This window comes from Chelonoidis abingdonii, chromosome 6 (genome assembly GCF_003597395.2).
Source record: "Chelonoidis abingdonii isolate Lonesome George chromosome 6, CheloAbing_2.0, whole genome shotgun sequence".
In the NCBI taxonomy this organism is placed as follows: Eukaryota; Metazoa; Chordata; order Testudines; family Testudinidae; genus Chelonoidis; species Chelonoidis abingdonii.
The window spans coordinates 52,618,868-52,646,065 of NC_133774.1; the positions used below are offsets into that span (position 1 = coordinate 52,618,868).

General features: G+C 44.8%; 2 protein-coding genes across 2 annotated transcripts in view; one reads left to right on the forward strand and one right to left on the reverse strand.

The window, feature by feature from the left end:
- The window catches only part of DHFR (dihydrofolate reductase), a 38,491-nt gene extending 13,197 nt beyond the window's left edge, over positions 1–25,294 (reverse strand). Inside the window, exons 1-4 of the mRNA XM_032793899.2 lie at positions 25,143–25,294; positions 24,533–24,582; positions 19,823–19,928; positions 2,800–2,926 (exon numbers count right to left, since the gene is read on the reverse strand). Coding sequence (XP_032649790.1) covers positions 2,800–2,926; positions 19,823–19,928; positions 24,533–24,582; positions 25,143–25,228 — 369 coding nt within the window. The 5' untranslated portion in view covers positions 25,229–25,294. The remainder of the gene's footprint in view (positions 1–2,799; positions 2,927–19,822; positions 19,929–24,532; positions 24,583–25,142) is intronic.
- Positions 25,295–25,496: 202 nt separating this feature from the next.
- MSH3 (mutS homolog 3) overlaps positions 25,497–27,198 on the forward strand; it is a 177,753-nt gene continuing 176,051 nt past the window's right edge. Inside the window, exon 1 of the mRNA XM_075067487.1 lies at positions 25,497–25,709. Coding sequence (XP_074923588.1) covers positions 25,563–25,709 — 147 coding nt within the window. The 5' untranslated portion in view covers positions 25,497–25,562. The remainder of the gene's footprint in view (positions 25,710–27,198) is intronic.

Here is a 27,198-nt window from a genome sequence, read left to right on the forward strand (position 1 = left end):
AAAAAAACCAATGGGCAAGCGAGTTGTAGGCCAAGCTGGATGAAGACAAGCAGCTCAGAGAGGGGATTAGGAAAAAGCAGAAAAAGTTTACAGGGAGTTGGAAGAAAAGGCGGGATTAGCACAGGGAAGCTACCTTACAGTGTAGGTCAGAACACGTAGGGATATGAAGTAGAGGGCGGCTAAAAAGCGATGTAGAAACTGGACATTTGCAAAGGGAATCAAAACAAATAGTAAAGCGTTCTACAGCCACATAAATAAGAAGCAAAACCAAGAAAGAAGAAGTTGGGCCAGCTATATCTACCTGAGAGAATGGGAGACCGAGAGTGGAAAGCGATAAACCTAGGCCATGGCCTCAACATCTATAATAAGTACTTTGCCTCATGTCTTTAATAAGACTAAGTGAGGAGGTTTAGGGATGATGGCAGGGATGATAAACGGGAATGAGGATATGGAGGTGGATATACCGCATCTGAGGTAGAGGTGCCAGAAAACTTGAACATGCTAATGGGACAAAATCGGAGGGCCCAGGACAATCTCCATTCCGGCAAGGATAATTAACAGGAACTGCAGCATGTGAAACTGCGAGCCCCGTTAGCGAGAATTTTTAAATCAAATCGGTAACACTAACCAGGGTTGTACCGGTATGACTGGCGAAGTTGCTAAACGTAGTTCCTATTTTAAGAACAGGAAATAAAAAAGTGATCCGGGTAACTATATAGGACCTGTTAGCTGAGGTCTGTAGTATGTAAGGGTCTTGGAAAAAATTTTAAAGGAGAAAAGTAGTTAAGGACATTTGAGGTCAATAAGTAATCTGGGGAACTGAATTGCAACATGTGATTTATCTAAAGGCTGATCTGTGCCAAAACGCAACCTGATCTCATTCTTTGAGAAGGTGACAGATTACTTAGACAAAGGAAATAGCAAGTATGTATCTAATTACCTAAACCACTCGTTTCAAGTAAGGTGGCATTTGAACACGGTTCCACATTGGGGAACCTGTTAGTATAAATTGGAAGAGAATGGGGCGTATCGAATACTGGAAAGTTGTAAAGGTGGATAACGAACTTGGTTAAAGGAGAGACTCCATGCAGAGTCGTCCAACTGAAGGTGTGAGAGCTGTCAGGCTGGGAAGGTAGGTTAAACTAGTGGAAGTCCCTCAAGGATCGGTTTTGGGACCCGATTCTTTTATTTAACCTTTTTTATTACTAGACCTTAGGCACAAAGAGCGGGAATTGTGCTACATCCAAACGTTTTGCGGATCGACCACACAAGCTGGGGGGTATTGCTAACCAGAGAAGGACGCGGGGAAATACCTCATTCAAGAAGAATCTGGACCACCTTGTAAACAGGAGTAATAAGTAAAGCTAGATGAAATATAATAGTGAAAAAAGTGCAAGCTTCAATGCACGTTAGGGATTAATAATTAAGAATTTTACGATATAGCATTGGGGAAATGCATCAGTTGGAAAGCGACGGGAGGAGGAGAAGAGATCGCTTGGGGTATTGGCTTGATAGCAGGAATGTCTATTGAGCCCGCCAATGAGGCTATGGCCGTTAAATAAAGGCAAAATTGCCGGTTTTAGGGTGGCATCAGGCGAGGTATTTTCGAGCAAGGATTAAGGAGGGTGTTAGTACCGATGATATAATAAGGCGCTCGGTGAGACCCCAACCTGGAATTATTTGTGTGCAGTTCTGGGGTCTCCCCATGTTTTAAGCAGAGGATGAATTTCAAACTGGAACCAGGTTCTAGAAGACGGGCTCAATCTAGGATGATACCGGAGGAAATGGAATAACCTGCACCTTATGAAAGGATGACTCTAAAGAGCTGTGGGCTTGTTTAGGCCCTAGCCAAAAGCTGAGGCTCCGGTGGGATATGCTTGCCCTCTAGTATAAAATTAGTATCAGGGGGCTTATATCGGTAGAGATTTGGAGTGGAGAGGAATTATTAAGCTTAGTACTAATGTAAGGCACAAGCACGAATGGGGTACAAAACTGGATATCTAGGGAAGTTTCACGACTTCGAAAATTAGATGCAAAGCATTTCTAATCGATTTAGGCGAGTGTATAGTTCTGGAACAGCCTTCCAAGGGAAGTAGTTGGGGGCAAAAAGACTTATCTGGCCTTAAAGACTAAGCTTGAATAAGTCACATCATGGAGGCGGATGATATGATGGGACAGTTTAATTTGGCAAATTGATCTTGGATTATCAGCAGATAAGTCTAGCTCAATGGTCTGTGAGGGGCTGTTTCGATGGGATGTGGATCTGAGTTTACTGCAGAGAATCTCTTTCGCTGGGTGCTGACTGGTCTAGTCTGACCCACATGCTCAGAGGTTTAGGCTGATCGCCCAGTGATTTTGGGGGTCGGGAAGTGAATTTTCCTCCAGGGCGGATTGGCAGAGGCCCTGGAGGTTTTTCGGTCTTCCTCTGCATGCGTGGGCATGGGTCGTCTTGCTGGTGGAATTCTCTGCAGGCGTGCCTTTCTTTGGGAGGTATAAGTCCCCCCCCCCCCTTTTTTTATTCAAAAACAGCTTGAGGTCTTCAAACCACAATTTTGAGGATTTCAATAACTCAGTCATGGGTTAGGGGTTGTTATAAAAGTGGATGGGTAGGGTTCTGTGGCCTGCCTTGTGCAGGAGGTCAGACTAGATGATCATATTGGTCCCTTCTGACCTATGAGTCTATGAGTCTAATACAACAACAAATTATGTGTGTGAGATAAGTGCTGAGCCATCAGGCTCCTGCCTCTCCTGGTCCCACAGTACCATTTTAAGAGTATTAATTTAGTGTTCCAACTGTACCTTATAAATGGAACTGCCTCCGATGATCCAAACCATGTCTATCTTACTTTTTAACTCTGGTGAGTCCAGAAGAACTAAAGCATCATCCAGACTTTTGGCGAGATAATGTGCTCCTTTTGGGGGTTCCCTAGAAAAACAGAGTTTGTGATAGTTGGTGTAAAAGTAGCTACTTTATATTTTGTCTAAATTTCTGTTTATAAACATGTCCACATACATTTCACATTTAAACACAACCTTTAGCAACAAGATAGACACGTTTTTTTATACAAGAAGTTTAATTAGAAGTTTCCATCATAGAGTGGAATAGAATCTTCTGCATTACCAATCAGCATTTTATCTTAACAAACAACTAATTAAGTTGTATTATAAATTATGGGGCTTAAATTTTATATTGAATATTTAAATAACATAAAAGACTTATTTCAATGGTAGCTGTGGTAGTCTGTATCAGCAAAAACATGAGGGGGTCCTTGTGCCCATGAAAGCCTATGCCCAAATAAATTTGTTAGTCTCTAAGGTGCCACAAGGACTCCTGTTTGTTTTTTTTAAACAAGAGACTTAGATTGATCAGTCTAATTAAACTACCAGACTTCTGTTTCAACCTAACTCCTCCTAAAAGAATGCTTTTCATAATGAAGCTAGACACACAACAATCCCCTCTCTCTACCCCCTGCAAAAAAATTTTGCTTTCTTCCCAAACATGACGATGCTAATTTGAACTTCTATTTAACTGGATGTACAGTCATTACCTGCAGATTTGAAGCTGTGCCCAAACAATTTAGCTTTTAAAGTACTTTAGGTATTACAAACTTCTGTCAATGTGCACAACTCTATTAATATAAATCAGTTCTGTTCAGATCTTTGGCTATTTTAGGAAAAATGTATATCAATGTAAAATGTTTTCTTGCAATATTTTCCATCAGTTTTTGTTCTAGTCCAGTGGTTTTCAGCTAGGGGTATGTGTATCCCTTTGGGATGCAGAGGTCTTCCAGAGGGTACATTGATTCATCTAGACACTTGTCTACTTTTAGAAGAGGCTACATAAAAAGCACTAGCAAAGTCAGTACAAACTAAAATTTCGTACAATGACTTGTTTATGCTGTTCTACATACTACACATTGAAATGTAAGTACAATATTTTTATTCCAATTGATTTTATAATTTGGTAAAAAGGAAAAAGTAAGCAATTTTTCAGTAATAATGCCTAAGACACTTTTGTATATTTGTGTCTGATTTTTGTAACCAAGTTGTTTTTAAGTGAGATGTTACTTGGGAATACGGAAAACAAATCAGCTTCCTCAAAGGTGTACAATAGTCTGGAAAGGTTGAGAGCCACTGTTCTAGTAAAATGCCCATAAACAAAACAGAATTATGTGTAACACACTAGGGTTGTATGTGTATATCCAGGTGCTTTTGTTTTTGTTTTTTGTTGAAGAGCATGATTGGGCCCTCCCTTTGTAGGCCAGTACAATGGCTGATGGGGATGCAATACTGAATAGGGTATTCTCTTGAGAAAGTTTAAGATTTTGGATGATCGCTGAAATTTTTAAATGCTGTAGGTCTAGGAGCAGATGTGTGACATTGCTTAACCCAGTTATGGGCAGCACAGTGTAATGTAGCTATAATTAGATGAAAACATACTTTCTCCCTACTTCTACTCTTTATAGTTTGGGTGGCCTATCTATCAGATTTCCTGTAGTTAACATGTTCTCTCAAACATTAACACACAGTCCTGTCTCTTGAACTGTTAACAATTTTGGTCAAATAAAAAGGTTTTTGACTCTGGTTTAAGGCACCTCCTGTCTCCTTAGTAATGAAAACAATTGACCCCTCCTTGCCCCCCCAAACAACAACAATCTTTGCACAGAAAAGCATAACAATAGAGCATGGCTCTAGCAGCTGCAAAAATTAACTTCACCGACTGCTATATGCAAAATGAATAAACATCCTCGTCACTTTAGGAGAAGCTCTAATCTACATTACACATTTCCCCAGTGGGATTCCTTTCTACTTTATTTTGGCTTCAATTTACTATGAATAGCATTTACAATGTGAAGTGCATAATTTCAAGAGTGTTTGGGCATGTTACAGTTTACTTTTATTTGGCTCTACTGAGCAGGGTAGGGAAATACATTAATAGAATATCTCAAAATGGGGAAGAGTGGAGAAAGTTGTGAAGAATTATCCAACCTGCAAGACGTTTACATTTATTGGCTTCTGGTTATGGATGTTTACAAGTTAACATTTGCTGTTAAAAGTGGAGTTGTTTGTCACTAGGGAGTGCGGTAGCTTAAGAGAAGCATGGAGGAAGGCTCTGAGAAACTGAGGCCTGGTCCACACTACGACGTTAAATCGATTTTAACAGTGTTAAATCGATTTAACGCTGTACCCGTCCACACTACAGTGCTCTTTAAATCGATTTAAAGGGCTCTTTAAATTGATTTCTGTACTCCTCCCCAATGAGGAGTAACGCTAAAATCAATATTATATTGAAATAGTGTTAGTGTGGACGGAAATCGACATTATTGGCCTCCGGGAGGTATCCCACAGTGCACCACTGACCACTCTGGACAGCAATCAGAACTCAGAGGCACTGGCCAGGTAAACAGGAAAAGCCCCGCCCTGCGAACTTTTGAATTCAATTTCCTGTTTGGCCAGCGTGGAGCTCTGATCAGCACAGGTGACCACGCAGAGCTCATCAGCACAGGTAACAATGCAGTCTCCTGAGAATCGAAAAAGAGCACCAGCATGGACCGCACGAGAGGTACTGGATCTGATCGCTATATGGGGAGAGGATTCAGTGCTAACAGAACTCCGTTCGAAAAGACGAAATGAAAAAATATTTGAAAAAATTTCAAAGGCTATGATGGGAAAAGGCCACAGCAGGGACTCAGTGCAGTGCAGAGTGAAAGTTAAAGAGCTCAGACAAGCATACCAGAAAACCAAAGCAGCAAACGGAAGATCAGGGTCAGGGCCAAAAACATGCCGCTTCTACGCTGAGCTGCATGCAATTTTAGGGGCTGCGCCACCACTACCCCCCCTTGTCCGTGGATTCCGAGGTGGGGTTATAATCTCAACCATGGCGAGGATTCAGCGGAGGGGAAGATGAGGAGGAGGAGAGGAGAGACACCTTGCAGCGAGCACACAGCACTCCATTAGTCCAAACAGCCAGGAGCTTTTTGTGACCCAGACGGAATTACCTCCAGCCCTCCCAAGCCACTAGCCCAGACAGTGAAGCCATGGAAGCGACCTCTGGTGAGTGTACCTTTGTAAATATCAAACATGGTTTAAAAGCAAGCGTTTTTTAATGATTGATTTGCCATCAGGGCTTGGGATGCATTTGCAGCCAGTAAAGTTACAGGAAAAGTTTTAACATGTCTGGGGATGGAGCGGAAATCCTCCAAAGAAATCTCCATGAATCGCTCCTGGAGGTACTCAAAAGCCTTTGCAGAAGTTTTCTGGGCAAGGCAGCCTATTCCGTCCTCCATGATAGGACACTTTCCCTCGCCATGCATGTAGCAAGTAATTGGGTATCATTGCATGACAAAGCACAGCTGCGTATGGTCCCAGGTGATTGCTGGCATTCAAGAAACATCCATTCTTCATCTCGTGCTGTGATTCTCAGGAGAGTTATATATCGTTCATTGTAACCTGGTTGAAATTCAGGAATTTAATTAAGGGGACAGAGATGGCTATTTTCCTACTGGGCTGTTGCTTAAATCAAATCCTTCCTTGCACGTAGCAAAGGGGGGGGAGGAAGATAGCGCTGAGCTTTTCTGCGTTTTGCGAGCAGGAATCTTCCCAGCTACCAGCCACGCGGTGGTGGGGGGGGGGGGGGAAGGGGGTGGTGATTAGCAGTGATATGATAGCAGCCATGCGGTGGGGGGAGCTGAATATAGCAATCCCTTGCATAGGGAAAGAGGGGGGTTGGCGTCTGCTGCTGCCTGTTAACAGGAAAAAGGCATCATAGGGCACTGTGTATATGAAGGCTGGAGAAGTCAAAGATAAAGCCTTACCATGGCCGCATGAAAGCTGAAGTATGATGCCCGGACCTGCGTCTGTGAGATCTGCAACACCAGAGCCACAGGCACTCAATATTAAAAGATGCAAAATGCGACCTTGTAGTGAAATCACATGTGCTATGTAAGGTGGAATAGTGTTGTTCACTGTGAAAGAGTATAACCATGTTCTGTAAAATGTATCTTTTTACATACTTCTCTCCCTGTTTTCCCTCCCCCATGCAGCTGCACAGTTTTCCAGCCTCCCTACTCCATCCCGAAGGCTAGCTCAGATAAGGCGGAGGAAGAAGAGGACGCGAGATGAAATGTTCTCTGAAATCATGGAAGTAACCCGCAATGAAAGAGCTCATCAGAATGAGTGGAAGGACGTGCTAGCAAAGTACAGGAAAGATGCCAGTGAACGTGAGGACAGGAGGGACGCTCGAGATGAGAAGTGGCGCAGGAAGATCAGAGGTGTAGGCAGGAAGATCAGCGGTGGCGGATGCAACGCTGGAGCTGCTGCGTGATCAAACTGATATCCTCCGACGTCTGGTGGATCTTCAGGAAGAGCAGCGGGGTTACAGAGTGCCACTGCAGCCCATGTTTAACCACCCTCAGTACTCACAATGTTCCATATCTTCCTCACCCAGACGTGTTAGAACGCGTGGGGGAAGGCTTTCTGCACCCGCCCACTCCACCCCCGTGGACAGTCCAACCAAAAGGCTGTCATTACATTGAAATGTGCTTAATAGCCTTTTCCTTCCCTCCTATCCTCCTCCCAAACCACACCCGGGATACCTTGATAATTCTCTGCCTCTTTTTATAATTACTTTTTAACAAAGAATACATGCAAAGGGGGGGTGGGTTGCTTACAGGGAATGACTTTTAATAAAGAATACATGATTTTTAAATGATAGTGACTTTATTTCCTTAAGCAAGCTGTAATCAAAGGGGAGGGTGGGTTGCTTACAGGGAAGGAGTCAATGAAGGGGTGGGGGTTCATGAAGGGGAAACAAACACAGCAGTCACACCGTACCCTGGCCGTGATGAAACTCGTTTTCAAGGCTTCTCTGATGCGCACCGCTTCCTGGTGTGCTCTTCTAATCGCCCTGGTGTCTGCTGCTCTCGTAGTCAGCGGCCAGGTGATTTGCCTCAGCCTCCCACCCCGCCATAAAGGTCTCCCCCTTACTCTCACAGAGATTGTGGAGCACACAGCAAGCAGCAATAACAAAGGGACATTGGTTTGGCTGAGGTCTGAGCGAGTAAGTAATGTGCGCCAGCGACCTTTTAAACGGCCAAATGCACATTCTACCACCATCCTGCACTTGCTCAGCCTGTAGTTGAACAGCTCCTGACCACTGTCCAGGCTGCCTGTGTATGGCTTCATGAGCCATGGCATCAAGGGGTAGGCTGGGTCCCCCAGGATAACGACAGGCATTTCAACATCCCAACTGTTATTTTCTGGTCTGGGAAGTAATTCCCTTGCTGCAGCCGTTTAAACAGAGTAGTGCTTCTGAAGACACGAGCGTCATGAACCCTTCCTGGCCATCCCACGTGGATGTTGGTGAAACGTCCCTTGTGATCCACCAGTGCTTGCAGCACCATTGAAAAGTACCCCTTGCGGTTTACGTACTGGGTGCCCTGGTGCTCCGGGGCCAAGATAGGGATATGGGTTCCATCTATGGCCCCCCCACAGTTAGGGAATCCCATTGCAGCAAAGCCATCCACTATGACCTGCACGTTTCCCAGAGTCACAACCTTTCGTAGCAGCAGCTTAATGATTGCTTTGGCTACTTGCATCACAGCAGCCCCCACAGTAGATTTTCCCACTCCAAATTGATTCCCGACTGACCGGTAGCTGTCTGGAGTTGCAAGTTTCCAGAGGGCTATTGCCACTCGCTTCTCCACTGTGAGGGCTGCTCTCATCTTGGTATTATGGCATTTCAGGGCAGGGGAAAGCAAGTCACAAAGTTCAAAGAAAGTGCTCTTACGCATGCGAAAGTTTCGCAGCCACTGCGAATCATCCCACACCTGCAAAACTATGCGGTCCCACCAGTCTGTGCTTGTTTCCCATGCCCAAAAATCGGCGTTCAATGGGTAGAACCTGCCCCATTACCAGCAGTAGCTCCAAAACGCAGGGGCCCGCGGTAGGGAGAATTCAGTGTCCATGTCCTCATCGCTCTCGTCGCCGCGCTGCCGTAGCTGCCTCCTCCTCGCCTGCCTTTGCAGTTCATGGTTCACCATAGACAGCACGAGAATGCGCGAGGTGTTTACAACGTCCACGATTGCGTTACTGATCTCAGCAGGGTCCATGCTTGCTGTTCTATGGCGTTTGCTCAGTTCACCCAGGAAAAAGGCGCGAAATGGTTGTCTGCCTGCTTTCACAAAGGGAGGGGTGAGGCTGTACCCAGAACCACCCGCGACAATGATTTTTGCCCCATCAGGCACTGGGCTCTCAACCTGGAATTCCAAGGGGCGGGGGAGACTGAGGGAACTATGGGATAGCTACAGAATAGCTACCCACTGTGCACCGCTCCAGAAATCGACCCTAGCCTCGGACGCACACCATCGAATTAATGTGCCTAGTGTGGACGCGCACAATCGACGTTATAATACTTGTTTAATAAAACCGGTTTTAGTTAATTCAAAATTATGCCATAGTGTGGACGTAGCCTGGAAGTATAGGTTTCCCCTTAAATGCTATTACTACCTCAAATGAAACAAAACTAAATAGAAAAAGAAAACCCCGGAAAAAGTAACATAAGCAATCAAATTACCAAGCAGTCAAACTACAGAAATGTGATTAATGCAGGAACTACGGACAGTATGAGAAGGCTCAAAATGTCTGCATGTAGATTTGACATACACACATAATAAGTTAAAGTGAATTCAAGAATGCACATATGATGAGTGCTGAATTGACTGCTCTGGATATTGGGGTCATCCACAGAACAGGTGCAGAACCATGACTGTCCCACCAACAATGTTCCAGAGGGGCCAGCTCCAGGGGTATGAGTGTAAAATAGTTTCCAGGCCCAGACCTGGGTAATAAGTTGGCCAATTAATGCCAATTATAAAGATGTATGCACGTGAGACTGAGAAACACTGAATACCTGTTCCCTGAGAACTGGGTTAAAATTAAATTTATGACATGGGACATTAGTAATTCTCAGAGGGTAACACCTTTTGACACTGATCCTGCAATCCCTGTATAGTATGAAGATGGACTGCTGAAACCACATGGATACCCACTGATTTCAGTGGGGTCCACCTGAGCACAGCCATCTGCCTGTATATTACAAACTGCAGCATGGGGTCCTTTGTAGTTGGCCTGGCCTGGACTTGAACCAGTGGCATAGGCAAGCACTTCACCTCTATCTCATTAAGCAATCCAGTATCCTTTATTACAAAGATTTGTACGTGACTAGGAATAAAATTAGTTTCTCTGGTTCCTGGGAATACCCCAACCTCTCTCTCTTATATAAAGTAAAATTGTGGACAACAATTAGGCTACCCTCTTGTGTGTTGGAATTAGAATAATGATGTTATGTGGGGTAATAAATGCTTACTAGCTGTTTTTTGAGATGTGTGGCACACATTCATTCTACTGCAGGTAAGTGTGTGCCCAGTGCATAACTGACAGATTCCCCTCCCCCTCTGTTACCTGCCAGGGTGCCTTGAGTGCCCTCTGCTGCTGTGCATCTCTATATGAAGATATAAAGTATACAGGGTGGAGCTGTCCCTAACACCCTCCCCATCCCTCAGTTTCTGCCTGCCATACAGACTTCAGAGATGGGAAGGAAGGTGGGTCATGAAATAGACACATGCAACACATTTCAACAGAACAAAAGTTATGAAAAGGTAGTTAACCATTTCTTCGTCAACTTATTACAAACATTTGTTCCACTGTAGGTGATTCACAAGCAGATTGATTTGGAGGTGGATCTGCAGTCTTTTTGAACAGTGATTGTAGAACAAAAGGCCTGAATCTTACTGTTCCTGGACTGATGGGCTATAGCGTAATGAAAAGCAACTATGTCTACTGATGACCAAGTTGCTACTTTGCAAATGTCCAGAATAGGAACTTGTGCCAGAAAAACTGCAGATGCTGCATGTGCTCTAGTTGAATAGGCAAGCATTCCAACTGGTGGAGTGACATTAGCCAATTGGTAACACAAATGAATACACAAAGAAATCCAGGAGGAAGTCCTTTGACCACATACATGTGGCATTTCCTTCTGTCCACCACCACAATGAACAAAGGTGATGATCTAAATGATTTAGTCTGGTCCAGATAAAAGGCTAAAACTCTTCTGATGTCTAATGAGCGGAACTTTTCTTCATCTCTATGAGCATGAGGCTTTCGGAAGAAAGTTGGCAAATAAATTGCCTGATTAATGTGAGAGTTGGAAACCACTTTTGTCAGAAACTTAGTATGAAAGCAAAAACAAACCCTGTCCTTATAGAAGACTGCATAGGGACATTCTGAAATCAGAGCTCTCTTCTTGCCAAGGTAATTGTGATCAAAATTGCCACCTTTACAGAGAAGGGGAGTAGAGAATGAGCGAGAGTGGTTTAAATGATGGTCTCATTAAGTTTGCGAACACCAGGTTCAGCTCCCATGGGAGAATATGTTCTTGTACCTGTGAGAATATTCTGTCCAGCCCTTTCAAAAACCTGATAGTGAGGGGATGAGGGGGGGAATTTGTTGTTCACCAACAGACAGAAGGCTGAAATAGTTGCCAGATGAACCTTGATTGTGCTAACTGCTAGACCATGATGTTTTAGGTTCAGAACTGCAGCTACTGGGAGCTGCAGGTGGCCATACCTGTTGACGCTCAGATAAACAAAGCGTCTTGTGGCCCACCAGAGGCTTACCCCAAGCAAGCAGCAAACCAAGTTTGGGATTCCCTGCCCTAATTGAAGGCTTTCTACTATTTATAAGTACTTTTTGCAAGCCTTTTCTAATGGTGTGAACTCTGATTAAGGCTCTGTGTTTGTCATGGATTCCATGACTTGCCATGACCTTTGTGACTTCTGCAGCAGCCCGTGTGGCTGGCCTGGGAGCTCCCTGAGCAGCTCGGGCAGACCCTGGGCCAGTTGCACTGGCTGCTGTTGGGGCAGTCTTGAGGGCCCCCCCGCCCCAATCCGCCAGCAGCAGGAATTTGAGTGTGGGGGGGCTCAGGGCTGGGATTGGGGTGCAGGGGGGCTCCCCTTCCTTAGCTCCTAGCTCCACATGCTGCCCCCAGCCTGCAGGCACTGGCTGCAATTCCCAGCCACTGAGAGCTGCAGAACCGGGGCTTGGAGTGGAGTGGAGGCAGCACATGGAGCTAAGAGCTGGAGGTTGCCACCTCCCAGGAGCTGGGAAGGGAACCTGCCTCATCCCTGCCAACCCACCCCTGCCCCCCTTCCCCCCCAAGCCCTGGTGGCGCCCTCTCTTAGCGCCAAGCATCCCCAGGGCCACCCCCACAGCTGCTCCCCTCCCTGGTCCCGTGAATTCTGGGTTTACTGCCCATTGACCACCTATCTATGGCTTTTACTAAAAATATCCGTGACTAAAACATAGCCTTACCCATGAAACATCCAGCCTGTCAAGTGGAGGGCCTGCAGGCTGAGGAGGAGGAGGTGGCCATAGTCCTGGGAAATCATGTCTGGATCCAGTGGAAAAGACAGTGGAGGTCTGACTGACAAGGTTAGCAGGGTCAAGAACTACTGCTGCCAAGGATACTCTGGTGCTATAAGTATAAGGTGACCATGGCCCTGTTTGATCTTGGACAAGACTTTGGGCAGTAAAATAATTAGATAGAAGGCATATAGTAAGGTGTTCCTCCAGGGCTGCAGAAATGCACCTGTCAATAAATCTGGGCTGTGACACCTCCCCACCCCCCAGCGGCACAGAAGTGATGGAACTTTCTACTGGTCCTTGTTGCGAATAGGCCCACTTGGTGAGTCACTTATGGCCGGAAGATGGATCTGGCCACGTCCAGACATAATTGCTGCTCATAGTGACAGGAGAAGGACCTGCTCATCTGGTCTACGAGCGTATTCTGCACCCCTGGAAGATAAGTAGCTCTGAGGTGAATGGAGCTGACTATGTAAAACTCCCACCAGAGAATAATCTCCTCGCACAACTGAGTGCAATACCCTCCTTGTCTAGTCACATAACACATAATCTGCTAGTATTAACAGACAACACAGTAACTCTGTCCCTTGAAATGTGGAAGAAAGGTCAAGCTCGCAAGATGGACTGCTCCCAAGTCTCTGATGTTTATATGAGCCTTCAGGTCTTGGGAAGACCAAAGACCCTGAGACTGCAGGGACTGTCCGGATAGGGCCTTTTCCTGTAGCCACATTAGGAGAGAAGCAGAAAGTCTCATCTTCACATTCCATCTAAATTACATTAAAACAATGTAATATTGGGCTGTTAAGGTGATCCTGTCCTACTAGGACCCACCATCACCAGATAAAGAAACAGATCTTAAAATGGTTAAAGAAAACTTAGTTTGATAGCATTCTGTCTAGCTAGAAATCACTTATCAATAGTTATGGCTGTGAAATCCTCATTTCTTTATTGTTTTGTCTTTATAGTCCCCACTTCTCTATTTATTTGTCTGTATGATCTTTGGTTTTTTGATTGTTTCTGTTAGCTAATTAATTTTGCTAGGAGTAAATCAATTAAGGTGGTGGGGTATGATTGGTTAAAGAACTGTTTTTACAATATGTTAGGATTGGTTAGAGAATTGTTTAGTAATATTTGAGTAAAATGACTGGTTAAAGGTATAGCTAAGCAGGACTCAAGTTGCACTATATAAACTGGGGTCCAAGAAGGAGACCAGCAGAAGGAACAGAAGAATAAGAAGGAAAGACTGGAAGAAGAAGAAGAACAACTCACCTCTAAGACACAGCCTAAGATCAAAGCTGCTAAGAATCCCCTGCACAACCACAACCATGACATGCAGCAAAGAGAATCCAGACAAGACTGACCTTGACTGGCTATCAGGGAAAGTCTGCCTGCCTGATCAGGATTGGTGAGCATAGCATTGTATGCTTAGCATGTGTATTCTACTTGGTAATTGTTAATAAGTAGAGGATAAGGATATTTCTGTGTAAGGCTTCTTCACTGGTAAAAGGTCCTGCAAACTCACAGGTTATGCCCTGAGCCCTAGGAACAGGGTAAGGAGGGAACCCCTAGAGCAGAGGTCCCCAATGAGGTGCCCGCAGACACCATGGCGCCCGCCGAGGCGTCTAAGTGCACCCGCGTACTGGCCAGCAGATGAACATCCACCAAAATGCCGCCGACAAGCTGCATCATCCAGAAGCATCGCTGCTGAAATGCCGCTGATTTTCGGCGGTATTTTGGCGGCGACGCCTGTGGGTGACTCTGCTTGTTGGCGGTGACGCCTATTGATGTTGCCGCTTGGCGGAATTTCGGTGGATGCTCATCTGCTGCCATGGTCCTCCATGGCTCATTGTCTGGTGCCTGCCAGATGAAAAAGGTTGGAGACCACTGCCCTAGAGTGTACGCATAACAGAGAATTTTTGCAGGTAATAGGACCTCTCCTTCCATGTGTGCTCCTCAACCCAGGGACAATACATCTGTGACTAAGGTATGTGCTGGTTGCGGGGGAGCAAAGGGAACACCCCCCATACAAACTTGCAGATGGTCTGTCCACCAATCCCGAGAAGAGAAGATTAGTATTGGTACTAGAACCACTATGTCTAAGTGATGACTGCATGCTGAATACACTGAAGCGAGCCATCCTTATAGCTTTCTGAGGTGTAGTCTGGCATACTGCATTACATAGGGCACATGGCAGCATGTACCTAGGAACCTGAGGCAGCTGCATACTTTAGTGATAGGATGTGTTTTTAGTTCCAGAACTAAGCTCCACATTGTTTCAAACCTTGATTGCAGTAGAAAAGCTTTGGCCTCTGTAGAGCTTAGGACTGCTCTGATAAATTCTGTTCTCCGTACTGGATTCAGAATTGATTTGTCCACATTGACTAGGACACCCAGTGCATCAAAATAGACTGGATAAGGGCCATTCTGGACATTACTTAAAACTTGGACTGGCCTCTCCCTAGCCAGTTGTCCAGGTAAGGGAACATGTTGCCCCCTGACTTTTGAAGGAGTACTGCTATCACTTCCGTGCATTTTATAAAAAAAGCAAGGAGCTACCAACAGACTAAATGAAAGCACTGTAAGTTGGTAGAGGATCCCATTTAGCATGAATCTGAAAGACTTCTGGTGGTTCGCTATATGAAAGTAAGTGTCTTTCAAGTCATGGGCAGTGTACCAGTCCCCTTGCTCCAGTGAAGAAATAATGGAACCTAGGATAACCATTGTCACAATGTCTGGAGAGGCTCAGAGTATGAATGCCTACAGCAGGGCAGACTGTCAAAAGGAGGGCCGACATCCCAAACTGGCGGCATGTTCTATAATTATATTTCACAAACCCAGTACCAGATGTCAACAATCAAAGTACTACAATAGTCTTATGGAGTCACAGATAGTCCCCTTAGATATTCTAGTCTATCTTGGCACCCAGGCAAGCTGGGCTATGTGAAAAAATGGTCACTTATACAAATAAAATAAAAAAAAAAAAAAATCACAATTATTCCAGGTTATTCCCAGTCCCAAGAGACCAGAGACTCACCCAGGTCGAGTTGCATCCTAGATCTACACCAAAGATAACACTGGTAGGCCAATTCTGTAGTAAACTAACTACAGGCTTATTAGCTAAGAAAAAGAAATAACAGTTATTGAGAGGTTAAATCATATAAAATATATGTATAGGTGAGTCAAAGTCTATAGTTTCAGTTTCTAAAAAGTCTCTCAGGGCTACTCAGAATAACTCTGGGGATCTCAGTCTTCTTGTTCAGTTATTTTGCTCTGTAAGAATTCAGATAGTCCAGAGATGAAGGATCTTTCCTTGAGTCCATAGTCACAGTTTCTTCTTACAGAAAACAAGCTGACAGTCACCACATGTGAGCTCTTTCTTTGATTGGCACAGAGAGTATGTAGAGTGTATGTGGAGTCTTTGATCAAATCCACTGGGCTTAAGATTCTCAGATCTGAAGTGATATGGGACCAAGCCCTTAGGAAGTGGGATAAATGATTGGCAAACAGGATGGCAGGAGCAGATGGCACTCTGGGGCCTGGTAGTCTGTCCTTAACCAACATGTCATAACCCTTGTTTGGACTAACAAGCTGCTGCAGGAGATGAAGGTGATGGTGGTTGCCTTGCAAATGACTTCTGAATCACTAATGAATCTTTTAGGCTATGGAGCCTATCAACTGCTTTGTCCAAAAAAAGGAAAGCTCCTTCATATGGGAGGTCCTGGATGGTCTGCTGAACAGGTGTGATGGATTCTTCCTAAAAAAGTAAGTGTGTGTGTGTGTAGGGGGGGTGGGGAATGAAGCCCCTCTCCCTCTGTGGCCCTGCCTCCTACTCTTCCTTTTTCCCCCGAGGCCCTGTTCCCCCAACCAAGTCAGAAGCCAGAGCTGGGTCAGGGAGCCTGGGTAATCTGCCAGGGGTGGGGGACAGGGGGGAGGCTGAGAGCTGTTCCCACCCCATATACCCTGCCCAAGGCAGATGTAGGATCCACAGCTCCCCACAGTTGCCTGCGTGGCTCTTACTCTGACCTAGCTCCAGCACTTGGCCTGGCCTGGGGAGCAGAAGCCACGCAGCTGGGCCATGGTAAAAACTTCCTGAGCAGCTGTGGGAAGCCATGGACCCTCTATCGGCCCTGGGTGGGGGTTGGGGACATGGGCTGCTCTCAGGCGCCCCCCATCCCAGGCAGGTGGAGGGTCCATTGCAGCCTGGGCTCCCTGGGTGTCTCTTACCTGGGTCGGGTTCCTGCTTCCTGCTGAGCTTGGGGGCAGGGTCAAGCCCATCCACTTTCAGAAGTGGGAGGGCCATGGCCCCATGGACCACGCTGTTCTGGCGTCTCTGTTGCTGAACTACTGGCAGGTGACCAGAAGACCGCAGTTGCAAACACCTTCTCATAGTTAGGGCAGATGCCATGACTCGAGCCACAGAGTCAGCTGCAGCCAAGCTGGCCTGAAGAGCTGTTCTGGCCACAAGCTTGCCCTTATCTATAATCACAATGAATTCCTGTCTGCAGTTGTCAGGTAACCTGTCTTTAGACTTCAACATGTTATCCCACAAGGTGAAGTCATACTGACCTAGATGTTCCTGTTGATTTGCAATGCTAACCTGCAGATCTGCTGCAGAATAAAGTTTTCAACCAAAAAGGTCTAGCATCTTTGAATCTTTCCCTTTTGGAGTTGATGCCTGGTGTCCTTGCCTCTCCAATGCATTAGCTGTGGCAACTACTAAACAGCCTGGAAGAGTCTATCTGTACAGATATTTAAAACCCTTAGAATGGACAGAGTATCTCCTCTCTGCCTTTTTTTCACTACGGAGTAAGGAGGGAAGACGGGGTCTGTTGTAATACCTTGATTGGCTCCAAAATTGCCTCATCAATCAGTAGTGTCCAATCTTTTTAATAAATCCTGGTGAGTGTTATAATCTCCTGATGTGGAAGTGTCACTCATTGCCTCTACAGCCTCATCTGGTGATGAGTAAGATGATGTAGATGGATGCTGAGACTCCATTTGCTCTTTTTCACGTGCTGGAGGAACTGCTGGAATGTCTTCCACTTGCTCAGTACCAGTTCTGGTATCAACTACAGGAAGATGTTTCTGGTGCTGATGCACTCATCGTGCACCCAAGGAGATAGACTAAGGTGGATGAAGAGATGACCTGGCAGGTTGGGGCGAAAACTGCACAGGGTCCAAAAAGGCCTTTGACATAGTTCTGGGGTCCATTCTTAACCAGGCCATTGCTCCTTGCCAGGTGGCTGCTGTAAGACCCATGGCACATAAGTCTCAGATGGAGAATGCACACTGTATCTAGGTTGAGACACATAAGACCCAGCCTGTGATGTATGAAGAGAATGAAGACTCAGACCTCTGATAACAGAGGAGCAGAACTCATTGACACCAGAGAGAGCGAGCCTGACTCTAGAGATGGTAGTAGTACCAGGGAAATCATAGCATGGCTTCCCTCTTCCTGACAGTACTGTTTTATGAGGCAAGGAGAGAGTCAATTGCAATGGCACTGCAAGCTTCAGAAGCCTGAAGGCTGGAAGCCTAATTACCAGAACCAGCTGGAAGCCTTCCTGCACCACTAGAACCAATACTGAGAAGTTAAGTAGCTCTTTAGCAGCTGCGTACCATTCCAGTGTCAACTGTACCAGCATAGTCTCTTGAGCTTGCAGTTTCTCCAGAAGATAGCCTGAAGAAGTTACAGTAAATACTTCAGGAGTCCATCTCAATGGAGCTGGCACAGGTTAACAACCTCCTCTCCTTAAATTAAGAATATTCTGAGAGGTGCCTCCTCATAGATGCCCTCCAGGAATTCTTGCCTTTAGGGAGGGTTCAGTACTGATGATATTGCTGAGTTAGGTACCAAGTCCCCAGAAATCTTGTGCCTCTTTCTCAGCTCCAATGACAGACAATTCACGCAGAGCACTCAGACAAACTCTTATGTATCTGATGCCTGGTCTGAAAAGGGCGGCACTAAGGATAGATGGAATGCTGACTCTATATGAAGACACTTAAGGGTGGCTACTCTGTCCTTCTCTGAGTTAGTCTTAAATCCTTTGCAAATGTGACACATCACTCACATGGGATTTCCTCAAGCATTTCAGGCAGCTGGGGTGTGGGTCACTCACTGGCATCAATTTGCTACATAAACAACATGATTTAAACCCCAGAGATGGAAGCGTAGCTCTTGTACTGAAATTTAAAACTGACCAGACTAAAGATCTATGGTGGAATGGACATGTGCAATTACTTGAAGAAGAACTAATCTTAATACAAGTATCAGAAAGCTGACTAAAGGAAAAGTATGAGAGTCATAGGTGCTGACCCTGTGGGTGCACTGGGGCTGGAGCACTGACAAGGAAAAAAAGAAAATTGTATGTGCTCAACAGCCATCAGCAGCCCAGCGGGTCAGCGCCTCCCCCTCCTTCCCAGCACGTCCCTTGATCAGCTGTTCAGTGGCATGCAGGTGGCGCGAGGGGGAGGAGGAGGAGGAGGGGCAGGAATAGGGTTTGGGAGAAGGGGAGGAATGGGGGCAGGGCCTGGGGTGGAGTGGGTGTCAAAGACCACCTGGGAACTGAGGAAGTCGGCACCTATAAGCAGCCACATTTATCAAACAAGTCAGGATCAGGTGGAGGAAAATTCTTGAACTTTAAGGACCAAGGAAATTTTTAAAAAAACTTTTGCTACTGACATGCTATTCGGTTCTTGTACAATGAGGTAAGTCTGAAGTTTGATCATATCTTGCACTTAATACATTTTAGTCATTAGACACAAGAAAATTCGGGGAATCTTTCAACTTTTGCTAGCACCTTTTGGAACAGGTACACAAAGTTAGCACTTGGAACCACCAATAGTTACAGAGAAACTTCCTTAATATACATAACTGAATATCAAAATTATCACTCTTAAAATTACTTTTATCAGGCAGAGTTATCTTTATTTCCCTATATGATCTCCTGAGGTCTCTTCCAACCCTAATCTTCTATTATTCTATGATTTGTGGTACCATGGTGATATGTGGTATGAAAGCCTATATACAACAGAAGTAGTAATGTCCACAGTAACTTCTTTTCAGACATACAAGAAGGGGTGGTCCCTGCCTCAAGAAGCTCAGAATCCTAGATAGACAGACAAGAAAACACAAAAAAGGATTTTCTACACAAATCAACAAGATTGACTATAGGGAGCTTAGAAGAAGTTGTTTTATAAGAGGAACATAAGAGACAGGCTCCATGTTCTGTTTATCCCACCCACTCCACAAAATGTTATTTTACAAATGACTCCAGGTAATTTAAGACAGACACTTCATAGTTGTATTACTCCAACGTTAAGTTATGAAACACTACACAAATAGTAATCAAGGTTAACCTGATTATCATTTACTTAAGAGATCATCAGGATTTGTACTTACTTGAGCTCTCTGCTAAGCACTATATTAATTCTGTCTTTTAAGGGACGATTCTTCTCAGGAATTGAGAACCAGGTCCTCTTACCCATTATCACCACATTCTGTTTACCTGTGTAATATACAAAACTTTTTTTAAAAACTGTTTCAACTTAGTACTGAATCAGAGGTGGTAGTTTAGTGACATCTAGTGGATTTATCTCCCCAATCTCCTTTGAATTCTATTTAAACGGTTAATATGTTTAAGTGCAAATTTTAAACATTGGCAAGACTAAATGTAAGTAAAAGATCAAACTTAGGCCTGGATCCTGTGATTGCTCATGTGAATAAAGTAACATACATACATAAGTGTTTGCAGGATCAAGGCCTTGGTATGCACTCTTTTAAAAAGCCGAACAAAAAATGTAAGTTATATTTATAACTATATGACTTATAATTAACAGAGTATCCATACTATACAAAAGAGAACAGCTTCATGGCTGCTTTGATCTGGCCCTACCTTCCTGGAACCTTGGATCTTTTCACTAGAAACAAATTTTAACATGTTCAGTATGTGATATTTAAACTTAAAAGCATTTCAAATATCTCTTTCCCTAAAAATGTAGGATCTACACATCCCACAAAATTATAGAAAAACGATTTTGCCACTACAAACATTTCCAGAAAGCTAGTGCAAGCTAGGAGACAAATTCACCTACAACCTGAAACTAAATCGAACTGTTTACAAAGCTGGACTTTGTGTCAAACTTAACATCAGCATTTAAAAATGTTAGTGGCAAAAATGAGACCATTCACACCAGCGTTTAGTGTACTAGCTTAGTAGACCGCCACCACTCCATGATGCACTGTGTAAAATGAAAGTGTACATATGAAAGCACTGGCAGTCATGCATAGAATTAGGTGTAAACTGAAGCTACGCACAAGCACAATAATGCTGGTAAAGATAAAGCTTCTTACTTGTTTGGAAACACTCTTTTTTTAAGATCTGGGACCCCAGCTACAAGTGATAATGCCATTTTGTATAACCTCTTGAACTAGTATGCATGTCCCCCTCCCTCCCACCAATTAATACTTTCATTTTGAAATCTAATAAGCCATGCGTTTTACTTTGACGTTTCTCTTTACAACAATGAAAACAAAACAGAAAGATACATATCAATATGTATCTTAATTATGTCATGCCAAGATGCGCAACTATTGCACTATGAGACGAAAGGGGGTCAAGCATTTATAACTTTAAAAGGAACACTGTTCAAGAACATTCCATCATAGTTGGGCAAATTTACAAGAATGAAAACATCAGGTAAAATTTGTTGCAATATCTTTAAATTAGATTTACAGCAAGAAAACCTCTCTCAATTAACATTAGATATTAGGATGTTTCTAAAGGAGTACAACAGGGCTTGACTACATGGAAGTTTTACCCTAGTTCCAAGTCAAGTTAATCTGCATCTAAAACACTAGCATACCTGTGACACAATGTATCATAGTGCATCCATGCTGCACTTACTGCATTCTGGAATCCTCTTGCAAAGTGGACTAAGTTTGCTGCAAATTGAATTAGTTTGGCCTGTTTGTGTGCAGGCAACAGCTGCACATCACTATTTACATGCTTCCAACGGCTATTCCACACTGCTTTGAGGTTGACTGTTACTAACCTATCTGCTGACATGTATGCCTTCGCCTGCTCTGGTGTCAAGTTCCCAGGGAAATCCACTCCCTCATTTAAAAGCTGACACATGGGGCCATATTTGGCCCATTTGGTCCTGGGTTTGAGTATTTCAGCATTCTTGTGATACTACAGCAATTTTACTCCACAAATACAAGAAGCTGCTGCTTGTAGCTGTGCTGAGACCATGGATCTCACAACCATCTGGGGAGAAGCATCAGTGCAAGAAGACCTTGTGGCCACCTACTGTAATAAAGCCTGTTTGTGGATATTGGAAAGCAGATGTCTGTGAGGGGTCATGGCTGGGGCACCTATCAGTGCTGAACAAAGAACAAGCAGTTCAGGAGGATTTACATTAAAATCAAGGATGCAAGGAAAATATTAGGCAGGGGATGTGTGACCTGTCCATTTTATGAATAACTGGACTGGATTTCACACAATTATATGCCACCCACCCCAGACAGTTTGTGGATCATCCTGACAGGTCTCTTCCCTGCCCCAACTTGAGGAAGACTGGCAATAATCACTGGAGGATGAGCAGGACGAGGCTGGAGAGGAGTTGTCTCCTGAAAGTCAGGATCTGTCTGGGACTCAGGACTCCAATGCACAACAGGCTGAAACCCAACCCAATTCTTGCTGTGCATTGGCCAAGCCCAAGTCCCAGCCAGAAGCCCAAAACAGGACTGAAGAGGCAGATACTCCATGGGGGAACTTCAGCTTGTAACCACCTATCTTTACAATTTACTAATTATTATTGTGTTAACTTGCTAGCTTCTGTTCTGGGGGCCCCATGGTGGCAGCCATTTTACACAGCTTTGAGCTATGAGACTTTCCGACTCACAGTGAAAACAGTCCCAGGATGCATGCTGTAATGAAGCAACAGACCATGGGATACCCTCTGAAAGCACAACACCCTCAATTTGCAAAAAGCCACCCCCATATGAATACACTATGCAAATTGAAAAAATGGAACGGGCTTTCCATGTGCACACTGTTGGTGTAGTTTGCATACAGTGCTTTACCAGATGCACAGCAAAAGCTTCACAATAACCCCCCTTTGTGTAGACAAGCCCTTATAAAAGGAAGTGTATTACAAGGATGTAAGGAAGTCTCTCGGAGGGAAAATGAGCTATGGAAATAAAAGCTTTTTCAAAAAAGGGATTAGATCAGTGGTCCCCAAACTTTTCATGGTCGTGTCCCCCCACCCCAGGGCCGTGAATGGGGAAAGGGGGCTGTGGCTGGGACCAGGTAGCACTCCCTCCCTTCCCCCAGTGGGTGCTGGCCCATGCCCTGCTGCGCCCCCCCGAACATTCCTCCACAACCCCCTATAGGAGCGCATTCCAATGTTTGGGGACCTGTGGATTAAATACTTTGTAATTTAACTCATTCAATTGTTCATACAATCCAAACCACTAAACAAAATGAGATGGTTAGGACTTTAAAACAGTAAGTAGTTTACTGTGTAAAGTTTAATGACAATCAGACTTTTCAAAAGTTAGCCATGTAAGTGTAATTCACCACACTTTTTTAGAAGTTTATATACATACGTAACTAGTATTGTCAGTTTAGAAACAGACTCTACACAATCAACATCTATGGGGAATAAAAAAAACAAAACAAAAAACCACACAACTGACCTGAGTTTATCCAGTTAAGAAGGTTGAAAGTTTCCTATAAATGAGTTAGCTGGCATTGCTCACAGAGCAATATAATTTTTACACAACATCTCCAGAAATCACAACATGCCATCTTTAATATGGTTCTGGCATACACTCCAGTCTGAACCAAGATTCCTAAATGTGATGACACACCAAAGTAGTGGGGTCAAGTAGAAGAACCTTTTTTTAATTAAACCCTAAAAAAGGCATTTATAAAAAAAATCTGTGCCATAACAATTTAATTATGCAGTTTTGATATTCAGCCCAATATTACATAGAATTTTTTTAAATATTCAGTTTAAAAAGTTTTACATAAGAACAGCCATACTGGGTCAGACCAAAAGTTCATCTAGCCCAGTATCCTGTCTACCAACAGTGGCCAATGCCAGATGCCCCAGAGGGAATGAACAGAACAGGTAATCATCAAGCGACCCATTCCCTGTCACTCATTCTCAGTTTCTGGCAAACAGAGGCTAGGGACACCATCCTTGCACATCCATTGGAATGTGTGTGTTATCTATCGCCCCATCACAATTAGGGAATCCCACTGCTGCAAAGCCATTCACTATTTCATGCACATTGCCAAGAGTCACAGTCCTTCGTAGCAGGATGCCATCAATGGCTCTGCACGCTTGCATTAATGCAGCCCCAATGGTCAACTTTCTAACTCCAAACTGATTCGCAACCGACCAATAGAAGTGTGCCAACTTCCACACAGTGATCGCCTTGAACTTCGCCACCAAGACAGCGGCTCTCATTTTGATGTCCTTGTGCCGCACACAGTTCCTGGAAGGTGGCTTTCTGCATCCCAGAGTTCTGCAGCCACTGCTCATCATGCCAGACCTGCATAATGATGCAATCCCACCACTCAGTGCTAGTTTCCCAAAAGCAACAGTCCTCCATTTTGATTTAGAGAAAAGAAAGCAAACTTTTTCAGAATATAAAAAGTGTTACAGTCTGCAATAAACTAAATAGTTCCATTTCTACTTTTATTAACAGGTAGGTAAAAGCAAGATGAAAAACTACCTATTTTTATAGCTTAATTATGCTTTGTAATTTGCAAATTATTAGAATTTCACTCTTCAAGTCAAATTACATTCTCAAAAAAACCCATCATGAACATTTATCTCAATCCAGGATGTGCACTGGGTAGACAGACATACTTATTTGTTAAGTATACTTGGTTCAATGCAAGACACAGAGTAGACATGATCAGTGTAAACAGCTATATAACAGTAATATGAAAAGAGACATGTATTAACTTATTTTATACTAAAACAAAAATAAAGGCAATATAGACAGGAAAGTTACTAATCTTTTCAATTTAATGACATCACAGAAACTAATTTTAATAAGTAGAAGCATAAAAAGTGAAAACACAAATATTACCTTCTACAGTGGTTGTCGTGGTCATTCTCTGAAAATACTTAAACTCATTCCTATCAGTAGAACAAGAAAAAAATATCACAATGTAGGTTTACTCAGAAAAATGTGTTTGGATTTCTTTTGTTGATAATAAACATAGAATGTAAGTGAATTTTAAATGAATGTAAGCACACTGATTGCCTCTGAGGTGCCATGCTGAAGTCCTCGATTAATTTAGGTTGATGACAGATGCATAGAAAGCAATAGTGCAATGCTGTGTACAGCCATGCCTGAAACCGGACCTTTGCACCCAGCCCCGTGCCCCGAACTGCTGGGAACGAGCCTGAGACTCATCACGCTCGTTTCCTGGAGGAGACCCCGCAGCCCAGCAAATGGCCCCTGTTCTGCTGCTACTCTCCTGTCTGGTCTCAGACACCCAAAGGCCCCACGCAGTCCCGCTGAACCTCCCCTGTCCTGCCTGGCGGCGCCAACAGCCCCCTCCCCGCAGCCTATACATCCCGGCTCGCCACACCTCCTTCAGAGGCACCCGACCCATGGGCACGGGCAGCACCGCGCGCTAGGACTTGCAGTCCATTTGCGCAGCTCTCGGGCGAAGGGGCCCGGGCCGCAGTACCTGAGTGGGGGCCAAGGGAGATCTCCGTTCTTCCCGATGCCCATGTTCTGGCACACGGCGGCTATGAAGTTTAAGGGCCGGACCATGGCGCTTCCTTTCAGCTGTCACCTGCCTCCTCTCCAGCCTCCCGCTCCGCGCCTCAGAGCTCTGAACATGCGCAGAGCAACAGAGAATGCCTCGTATGCCTCGTTGGGGGAAGGGCAGGTACAGCCCGCCGCTAGCTGCAAAGCCTCACGTGACCGGGACAGCACCAATCACCTCCCTCTCTAGGGCCCCACCCCGGCAACAGTTCAACCTCTTTTCCTTCTAACTCCGCCCCTTTCTAACATACACGTGGTGCCGTGATTGCGTCACTGTTGTGTTCCGCGGCGCGCGCAGGGAGCTGCGGGGTCTGGGCTGCTGGTTCCTGCGTTCCCGAGCATGCGACGCGGGCGAGAGCCACGCGGCCCGGGACAGTCGGTGCTGAGTAAATTCTTCCGGCCGATGGGGTCCCTGCGCGTAGCCGGGTCCTCATCCGGCTCCGCGGCGAGCGGCGGCGAGGGGCTCCAGGCTGCGGCTTCGTCCACGGTGCGCGGGGATGGGGCGCAGTAGCAGCCGGCGTGCCGGGAGAGGGACCGCTGGGCCGGGCGGATGTGAGGCAGCAGCCCGGGGACGGGTTTTTCGTAACGCGCTGTGTGACCCTGGGTCGGTGCGTGGCCACACATACTGCAATAAACAAACACCTGCCAGCACCACGGCGGGCCCTGACCTACCGGCTTCACCTAGGGCCTCGGAGCCCCTCATGCCTCCTCCACTTAGCTGCTGTGGTGCCTGGGTAATTGTTGCTGTTACAGTGCTGGGCTAGTGCCCTAATTCCTCCGGCCAACAACACCACTAGCAGAGCTGTGTGGCTGAAGAGTCACCGGTTGTTTTGTTTTGCTGTCTTGTCTACGCTACAGCGGTGCACTGCTGCAATGCTTCTGATGGCGTCACTCCTAAGGGCCAATCTACACTAGCAGTTAGAAAAGTGAGAGTGGCACAGCGATAGTGATGTAGCAGTGCGGCTAGTACAGATGCTCTGTGCTAGTAGGAGAGAGCTCTCCTGTTGGTATAATTACTCCACTTCCTTGAGTGGTAGTTGGCCTTAGTGAGAGAACTTCTCCTGCCCACATAGCACTGGCCACACTAATGACTAGGCCAGTGTAAGTTACATTGCTCAGTGGGATGGCTTTTCCACACCAAAGTAAGCGCTAGTGTGTCCAAGCCCTTAGTTGATGGGTGAGTGCTTGCCTGTCAGCTTAATAACTCCTGCTTTTGTGAGAGGTGGTAGCTATGTCAGTGGCAGAAGCTCTCCTGTGGACAAGCACTGTTTATACTGGTGCTTAGATCAGTATAATTTATGTTGCCAGGAGGGTGGATTATTCATATCCATGAGTGACATAAATTGTGCCGAAGTAATCTGTAATGTAGACATAGCCTGAATTAAACTTCATTGTGAACTCACCACATAAAATATTTACTTGGTAAGCGCTAAGCAGGTGAAACGTTGTTCTTTCTGTGTATATGACTAGGTAGGGCAGAGAGAGTAGAAGCATCTCGCTCTTTTCTCCCTAACTAAAATCTAGGTAATGTATGGTTTGAGAGAGAACTCAAAATAGCCAGGAAATGCAGTTAAGCAGAAAGTCTACTTTTATCCCCGTTTGCTTGTGCGCTGAGATATTGCAGACACACATAACACTGAAGTATAAGATGAACTCAAGCATCTAGGAAACCGCATGTCATTTGTTTGCTTACCTTTAGTTTTTATAAAGCTGAAAACTGAAAGTAACTAAATTTAAAATCAACTTTTCCAAATTATCAGCAAATCCATCAGTGTAGGCACAATATCTTTTTTACCAAGCTCTGTATCATGGTGATTAATGATAATTTAAAGGTCAATTAAGAAAAAATATTTGCCCAGGCTTAGTGGGTGTTCAGGATTTGATAAGGTTGCTTTAAGTTTATTTTCTGAGAGTTGTCCTATGTAAAACTCAAGATTCTTGGAAGTGGTTACTGCATATTCCCACTCAGTGGGTTG